The 9329-nt window shown below is 40.4% G+C and overlaps 1 protein-coding gene across 1 annotated transcript; it reads left to right on the top strand.

The window, feature by feature from the left end:
- The first annotated feature begins 1546 nt into the window (after nt 1–1546).
- Nucleotides 1547–4178, top strand: LOC100286211 (uncharacterized). Its single transcript, NM_001159099.2, has 3 exons — nt 1547–1947; nt 3166–3548; nt 3655–4178. The coding sequence occupies exons 1-3, from the start codon at nt 1696–1698 to the stop codon at nt 3812–3814; spliced, it is 795 nt and encodes a 264-aa protein (NP_001152571.2). The 5' UTR covers nt 1547–1695; the 3' UTR covers nt 3815–4178.
- Nucleotides 4179–9329: the final 5151 nt, after the last annotated feature.

The following is a 9329-nucleotide window of genomic DNA, read 5'->3' on the forward strand; positions in this document are numbered from 1 at the left end:
GAATGTTAAAAGAATGCTTCCCTGTGCTTCCCTCCGATGCCGCCTCCCTCCAGATCCACCGCTTCCCTGCCCCTGCTCGTCGATTCGGCTCTACTACCCACCACGCCGTCCCTGTGTCAGTCTAGGTTTACCCCTCCTGCTCCTGTGTCAGTCTCAGTTCCTAGCTCTGCATCTCAAGGCAGCAACATTTTCAAGACCAGGATTGACAACGTTGATGCAGGTAATGTGAAAATATAGAGTAATGTACCAAAGTAGATCGTAAGTACCTTTATTAGTTCCTAATTCATATCTATTTAGTGTTGGGTTGACTGGTTTTTGTTTCATGATTCTGTGTATCAATTGCTCCAGTTATTGATGATGCCTGGAACCATATATCCCTAATACTTTAATGACACTCAGCCTCTAGATACCACTAACCTTATATCATTTGGATTGATTGTCAGCTTCTGCACACTTACATTGTGGTATATGTTCAGCCTGCAGATATCTATCTGATTGATGAACCAAGTGCTTATCTTGATTTGGAGCAGCGTATTGTGGCCTCAAAGGTTATCAAGAGATTTGGTATATGCCCATTCAGCAGTCAGTCACGCACAAAGCCAGAATCTCTGGAGCATTTAAATCAATGCATAAGAACTTTCACCAAACACATTGATTTAAATGCTCAAGTGTTCCTTGACTTGTGAATTTTGATGTTGACCTTAAAAACTTAATGTCAAAATTTGGATATTAGTCAACTGAAATGCTTTGGTGCCAATGTCTCTCTTCTAAATATGTGTGTTTTTTGCATAATATTTATGTATTAATCATCTCATTGTTTTCTACTGCATCTGCAGGACCAAGCCTGTCTTTATATAAAAGTTCTTATGCAGATTTCTTTGGATCTTCGTGTGCAAATTATCTTTTTTTACTATTTTATATTACTTTTACTTGTACAACCGAAACTTTTTCGCTACCAAAACTGCATTGTTGATTAGGTGGCTGCTACAACACTCATTGACCTTTGTCAACCAATTGGACCAGAAAACACTTCTATATATGTTTTGCCACAACTAAAGGAGCTTTTTGCTGAACTAGCATTTTCTCATGATTCATCTGGTCTTAACCATTCTAAAAAAGATTTAAAAGTTCCGATGAAAATAAAAACAAGCCAATTAAAGTGGAACCCAGATTCAAGTTCTGAATTTATGGAGAACAATGTAAATTTTATGCACACGTTTATTTGGACAATCTTGGAACCGCAAAAGATTAACATCATTCTATTTTTTTGCTGTTATTGATTTCATCATTAAAATAGAAATCGTGTCAGTGTTGCAGTCGTGACATAAGAGGCGGCAATGAAACTTTTAACAGACAAAAAACATTTAGCAGTCATATGTGGCTATCAAAAAATAGACTTTGAACAAAATTATTTTAGATTATTTTAAAAGTATCCGCCCTTAGGCTTGGCAGGGCGCCGCGAAGCGCGCAACCTTTTCTAGTATATAAAAAATCTGATTCTTTCTTGTTTCACAAGAAGCACACCATGGCCGTAAAACATGGAACAGGAAAGACTAGCATAGATCAGCCGACAGATGGGCCCCACCATCGCTTCTTCTTAAAAGCATCCCCACGCCTTCCAAGAGTCCCGACTCCGGACCCCTAAAACCCTAGTCGGGCTTCATACGCCGCCACCGCGCCGCTTCCTCCCTCGCCATGGCCCTCTTTGCTGCCGCACGCCGCGCCGCGGCCTCCTCCGTGCCCGTTCTCCTCCGTGCCTCCGCCTCCTCGGGGTCCCACCGCAGCGCCGTCCTGCTCCGGCCCCTCGCTGCCGCCGTGGCGCCGCCGAAGCCCCGCGCGATGCCGTTCTCCTCGGCGCCCGCGACGAGACCCAGCTCCGACGCCGAGCTACTCAGCGTCATCGACTCCGAGATCAAGTACGCCGAGGACTGCGATGACCACGACAGGGTAAACGAGCAGATTCCCCTATCCATAATGTGTAGCATATCTATTTCGCGATAGTAGAGTAAAAAACATATCCTGGTTTCTTGTGTGAATTTAGACACGCTACAGAGCGTATTTGGCCTGTTAGGTAGACTATTTGATGATCTTTTATTTATTCTGTTCCACTGCTGTGAATTGGATCCTCCAAAACGGTGCCGGACCTTAGGTACTGTTGTTGTGTTTCTATTTTCCTTAGGAAGTATCGTTGTGTTCTATTTTTGGTCAAATCTATATGCTCATTCAGCGATTGATAGGATAATCCTGTACTCCTGTTTCCACTCCATTCAGTGATCGTAGTTCTTCTGCAGAATTTGGGATGTTTTTCTTTATTCATCTTCGAATTGTGATACTATTGACACACATAATCTGTTCTTTAAGTGCCCTTTTGATTTTGATGCCTTTCTTTATTCAGTGACTATAACATATACCCATCCTGTAATGTTTTATACACTTGGACAGTTAGACCTCATCTTAGTGAAATATCTGATTCATCTGGCACTTGTCCTCTATTACTATAATTTCTTGTTATACTGGGTTTTTGTTTAGGAAAACTGGTGCATGTTTGCCACTTCTTGGAGTGGTCGTGTATCATTATGAGCAGTTTGGTTGGTCTTGTGTTTCCAATCTGAGCATCCATGCTGCTGTATTAGTATTCCTCTCTGGTTGCAAGAGAGCAGAAAATATATAAAATAGCTTCCACTTTATCTAATTATAATAACTCCCTCTTCAAATTGTGAGTCATTTGTCTTTTCTAGGTACACAGCTTTTGCTACGCACCTATCTATACAAGCCACGTCTAGATATAGAAAAAAAATTCTGTATCCAGAAAACCAAAATGATTTATAATTTAGAAGAGGGAGTACTTTAGAATGCTTAGGATATTTTTATTTTTGTTTGATACTTGTGAATTCTAATAGCTAACATGGTAGGATAGAAGAGGAGTCAGCCTTTGGAATGCAATGCCTTAGTGGCTTAGTTCAGCCACATATGATTTCTAGTAATCTAGGTTGAAATTGGAGATTGATGTGTGAGCCACCCTATGTGGATGCCACATGTTGGCAAAGATGTTGGGGGAATCAGCCAGCCTGTTCTTATCTTGTCTAGAGAACATTGCCTTTTTTGCCTGTTCATTTTTGTAGATTTGTTTTGTGGTTGAGCTCTCATCAGTTCGTTTCAAAACAGGTTGAGGAGATTCCAGAAAATTTCCCTTTCAAAATCAGCGACGAGAAGGGGACGAATGCAGTTACCCTTAAAAGAACATATCAGGGTGAGCAGATTGAGGTTGTGGTTCACATGCCCAGCCTTGTCACTGGAGATGAGCCTGATCATGACCGTGATGGTGAGGATGAGGACACGGCGGGAGATGACAATGACGAAGATGAAGGCCAGAAGCCTGAACAGTCAAGCATTCCTCTCACAGTCACTATATCCAAGGGTGACGGTCCTGTTCTTGAATTCACCTGCACTGCCTATCCTGACGAGGTCATCATCGACTCCATGTCTGTGACACAACAATCAGGGGATGATGAACGTGACATGATTGCATATGAGGGTCCTGATTTCAAGTATGAAGGAATAACTATACTAACTTTTTTTTGGTTTTTTGAGTGTTCAAATGCTTCAACGAATCTTTTTCTGGCGCTGACAATCTATATTCTCTTGTATGTGCAGTGACCTTGATGAGAACCTGCAGAGGGAATTCCACAGGTACCTGGATCTGCGTGGCATTTCACCCAGGACCACAAATTTCTTGCACCTGTACATGATCAACAAGGACAGCCGTGAGTACCTGCTCTGGCTGAGAAAGCTGAAGGATTTCTTCAAGCAGTAGGTGTGAAGACCTGAAGATCAGCTTTATCTCTCTTTTGTTCCTGCTAGGGCCTTCTCGGTTATTCCAATTCCATGTGGATTGAAGTGTATTAAAATGGATTTTGACTTGTTATGGATTTAAATCAACTTAATACCACTCAATCCACATGGATTATTGGTGAAACAAACAAGCCCTAGTCGAAATTCTTGTTAAGTTGGTAGTTTGTCAGACCCGAAATAGAGTTTTTTGGGTTTCGAATGGAAACACTAGACAAAATAAAGGATTTAGTATTTTTTTCTATAAATTTCCAAGATTTATTTAACTGATGACAATTTAGGGTGAGAAAGTGTGGCTATATAAAAGCTTTCATGAAGTTAATTTGATATGTTAGCTGTACTCATGCTGAGCATTATTTTTTATATGTGAAAAACGATCATTAAAATCCTGCTTAAAGCTGTTTCTAGCAGCCCCTATTTTAAACTTCACTGTATAAAATGATCTGTCCGCATTCTATTTATAAAATTTAGTGTTAAATTTTATCTGAAAAATAATTTTTTAAAACCATCGATGAGGACATAGCGAACTCGAACTCCCACCAATGTTGAGTCTAGTCCAGTGATCATCTCTTGAAAATTGAATTGGGACTTTGTATCATTATCATTAGCTATATATGGAACTCCGTCTCAAAATATTACTTGTTTTAACTCTACTAAAAAGATAAAAACAAATATTACTTGTTTTAACTCTACTAAAAAGATAAAAATAAATTTTATTTTGGGACGGAGAACTCTTAGAATAGGCATACTGTCAAATTACTTGTGATCTTAGGGTTCTTTCACATGGTCTATTTTTTTCTCCCATATTCTGTTGCTAGTTTTTTTTTCAAATGAAGAATATATGTCGTGGCAACTAGGGCGGATCCCAAGGATGCCTCAGTCCCCTACGTTCTTGTACATTATGGAAAAATATAGAAAGAATATGGGAGAAAAAATAGAGAAAGAAGAATGGAATTTACTATATAACAAAGCTGGTTCAAAACGGCCTTCGTCGCGGTGTCCACGTTGCTCTTTAGATTTGTAGCCGTTCGATCGATTACCAATGAACGCGATCATTTCTGTACATCCTCTCACGCGGCCCGATGTCTCCATTTCCTGTGAAGCTTCCAGACCAGACGACGCAAGTCCATGGCGCTATAGTACCCCCGTGGCTGCGAGATCTACATCCCCTCCCCCTTCCTGCCAACACCACATCGCTGCTTCATCCCCCGCAGAAGCTCCTCCATGTGAAGCGAGTCCATGGCGCTAGGAACGCCCCCCATGAAGTTTGTATTCCCTCCCCTCGTCGGCCTCAAACGTCGCCTGCGCCACTACGACAAAAGCTGCCTGCGCCGTTGCTTCGTTGTCGCCGCAGCTACGCACGCCGCCATCTCACTATGTGTCATGTCTGTGTAGCCTCGCTGTGCGGCGCGACCACACTGTGACATAGCCCGCGCCGACCTAGCAACGCTGTCGTGCCTCCGCACTCCCTACCGCCGATCGCGTTGTGCCCTATGCGAGTGTCGTGCCGCGGTCACGCCGCCACCCGACGCGGTCACGCCGCCACTCGCATCCCACCCTGAGGTACGAGAACCAGCTACCCCTTCCTGGGTGCTACGTGCTCTACACTGTTGTTTTATGACCTTTAAGTGCTCGATTGAATGCCCAAAGCGCGTCCCTTGCTCCCCACTCCTCCTGACGCCATGGGTGTCTTCCAGAAAGACGACGCACAATCGACACGGGTAGAGAGAAGAAGCGTCATGGTCTCCGTCGGCGAGAGCGACGTTGCAGTGCGTGTTCTCAACGCATTCGATGGCCTGCGGTGTGTATGCTCTTCTCCCAATGCGGCCATTCCTCATCGCGCTTCGATTGACGCAGGTACGAAAAGATCTTCGATATTCGACTCCTCGGTGTTGTGGTTTTCGTCTAGCCTACGGTTTCGTGCACTCCCACTCCACACCTGCTCATCACCGAGCAAGGACGGCGAGAACACTTTTCGAATCGCGCATCCTCTGTGCTACGGTTTGTTTTTAGACACCTGCTATGTGCACTCTGACTCCATTCTTTCTCATCGTCGAGCAAGAACGACCACAGGACACGCGTGTTCCCATCATCCCCTCCCCCAGCCACAAATTCCTTTACCATTGTTTTACAATAAAACTATCCGCTCTTGCCCAGATTTGTCTGTAAACATCAAAACGAGGAAGTCATTTCTTATTTTCCATTACACCAGATATGTTTCTAATATATTGGTGTTTCTCTCTGTAACACTTAGGATTCTATTTCATTCCTATGGCTTTATCAACTAAGGAACAATACTGCCACAACCACCTAATCGGACTAATTTGACTGCAATTTATGGTTCAATTTCTGAACTTACTCATCGTTTCCTAATATCCAAGAAAGAAATAAACAAAATAATTATGGAGGGAAAACAGAATCTAAATACTTCAAATTTGTGGACTCAGACAGCCAAAATGGGGAAGAGCATATGTCAAACACAAGAACTACCTTTGTGAGGAAGCTCTGGTGGATTGGCCAAAGGTATGTACCTGCTAGCTTCCATGGCAATGCTAACTGCTAACAATAAGCTCATTTATATTACTAATTGAATTCTGGTTTGGGTGGTATTGATGTATTATGAATTTCTGAATTCTATTTCATTCCTAGGGCTTTATCAACTAAGGAACAATACTGCCACAACCACCTAATCGGACTAATTTGACTGCAATTTATGGTTCAATTTCTGAACTTACTCATCATTTCCTGATATCCAAGAAAGAAATAAACAAAATAATTATGGAGGGAAAACATAATCTAAATACTTCAAATTTGTGGACTCAGACAGCCAAAATGGGGAAGAGCATATGTCAAACACAGGAACTACCTTTGTGAGGAAGCTCTGGTGGATTGACCAATGGTATGTACCTGCTAGCTTCCATGGCAATGCTAACTGCTAACAATAAGCTCATTTATATTACTAATTGAATTTTGGTTTGGGTGGTATTGATGTATTATGAATTTTTCTGAAATATTATACTGGAATAGAAATATCTTTAAAAGGTTCTACAATTATTGTACAAATACATGCTCCATTATTGTACAAGTATTCAAACTATTCATAGGTATTTTTTCCTGGCCACAATGATATAACTTGGCTTACAACACATCCATAATTTACTCATGTGTACAACAATGGACTAGGCGGGTCCCAGTTCTAGGCCACATACCTGGCATTTTATTTGGATATCGCTGGTATGTTTTATATTCTACCTGTGACTCTGGTTTGCATAAGTTTTATGATGTCTATCCGACCTGCACTCTCTTGAGTCTCATAACCTAATGTTGCTCTACATTGATCATTGCAGATCGGGGCATCCAATAATTTCTACCTGATGTTGCTCCACATTAGTCCGATATGAAGCATGATTAGCAGCTTTTTGATTAAACATTTCCATGCTTCGATAAGTTAGTTACCATTCTTTCAATCACTTTTTACATAAACAATAATTGTTTGTGAGAAACATTGTAATCATTTACCAACCTATATTTGGTTCTCCACTGAGCTTTCTACCTGGCATCACTATAATTTGTTCGGCCTAAATAGTCTTGCAAGGTGATTCTACTAGCTGTCTACTATTGCAAATTCAGTGTCACATTCTTAACTACTTATATATGCTAAGAATTATTATACTACTGCTTTTTATGTTAATAGTCGTCACATTCATCAAATCAACTTGCAAGTTACAGATTGTGCTACTACATCATTCCATGATTCTATTCCATGCCTCTTCACTACTTCAAAGTATTATCTAATATTTGATTGTCCAAAATTAGCAGACAACAAATGTTGGGAAACATACTATAATTTAATGGGTGTGAAAATATACCGCACTTTTCCCATGCTATACTATATCCTTCTTTTGTAAGTTTCTTTTGCATGGTTATATATGTTAAGAATTGTTATGTGTTCCTAGAATAACTCAGTGGTTGCACATGATATATTTTCTTGCTTATTTACACAATGTTAGATGAAAGTATATTATGTTGTCTGTTTGCTTTACAACTGAACTGCAAGGATGAAAGTTAACGTGCCAAACTCTTTAGGTCTATGTTGTTCTATGTACTATAATGTTTATCTGTTCTACAACCATCATTGTCAGCTTAATTGTGATTCTACCACAGTATCAAAAACACCAACAGTAATAATCTATAACCACTCTGATTTACTATGCAACACGCGCGCATGAGCGCGCATGATACACTAATATACTGAAGAAAGAACAAAGAAAGTCCTCTCTTGTCATCGTTCGAAGAGGATTAGAGATACTAAAATTTACTTTTAATTCATTTTAAATAAAAAAAAGGATTTTAACCATTTTGATACTCTTCGTTTTTGTACTCCCAAACTAAAACTGGGGGTTTCTGGTTTTCTCAACAAACTAGGGGCTGCTTCCAATGTTCCATGGTTTTGTGTCGTGTGCTGTCCTATCCCGTTGATGGTGGGAGACTGGGAGTCGGGACTACTGCTAGCAGTACTTCGCTTTGGAAAATCAATACTATTAAAACCCGTGCATAAAACATTCTACTCGTACAAACGAACCACAAGCTTTTGCGATGTTAATGCTGGGCCCGTTCAGCCATCCTAGTCGCTTGTCATCCACGTGACCATTACTATTATCACATCGCCATGCTCCTCGTACATTGATTTGTACTAGTCGGTTGTCCGTGTGTTACGACGACTTACAACATTACTCACGTAAACTATTCATAAAAAAAATTTAAGATTTTTTATTGATCGTTTCCGCTCTCTGTGTAATATTTTTTGATTTTACTAACTGATGTTATTGTTTACTATATGCAATATGTCTTGGTACAACACGACCAATAAAGTGAGCGATTAAAAGAGAGTTCACAACGACTGACTGAACGAACAGAAATTTTAAAATGACATAATTCCACCATTCAGAGACCAAATAAGAGAAAGTTTGTCAGCTCAAGTTTCTAAAATAAGTCACATAAAGTCAAACTTATAAAAAAGATAGATCAAAATATGAAGTGATTGCTAAAGTCAAGCATCAATAAAAATTGGATGCACTCCATATAAATTATGCTACTTCGTAGCAATTACTAACATTTAAAACCAATAAATAACCTTTCATTTTAATGTTAGTGTGATAAATCATTGTTGCTCCATTTAATTCAGCAACCTCAAACACCATGTAGTCTATTGCGCCAATGTGGTCTCCGAAATGACATAATGCTTGCAAGAGCCAAGAACGTCGTGCTTTACTTGGGTTGTAGCCTCGGGTCGTAGCGCTGGCCTGGCCCGACACGATTATTTTTTTATTTTACAAAAAAATGTATACACATATATACAATTTATATTCAATATTAAAAACATCTAAGCATCATGTTCTACTGGTTAGACAGCTTACCCAGTGTCTTCCACCCTTCTTCCACTAGGGCATGTGTTTGAACCCCACCTTCTGCACCGTTTT

Source organism: Zea mays, chromosome 3 (genome assembly GCF_902167145.1).
Source record: "Zea mays cultivar B73 chromosome 3, Zm-B73-REFERENCE-NAM-5.0, whole genome shotgun sequence".
In the NCBI taxonomy this organism is placed as follows: Eukaryota; Viridiplantae; Streptophyta; class Magnoliopsida; order Poales; family Poaceae; genus Zea; species Zea mays.

Coding starts and splice junctions, on each gene's coding strand:
- LOC100286211 (NM_001159099.2), top strand. CDS start 1,696: ATGGCCCTCTTTGCTGCCGCACGCCGCGCCGCGGCCTCCTCCGTGCCC. Junction 1,948..3,165: donor ACTGCGATGACCACGACAGG/GTAAACGAGCAG, acceptor GTTTCAAAACAG/GTTGAGGAGATTCCAGAAAA. Junction 3,549..3,654: donor TATGAGGGTCCTGATTTCAA/GTATGAAGGAAT, acceptor TTGTATGTGCAG/TGACCTTGATGAGAACCTGC.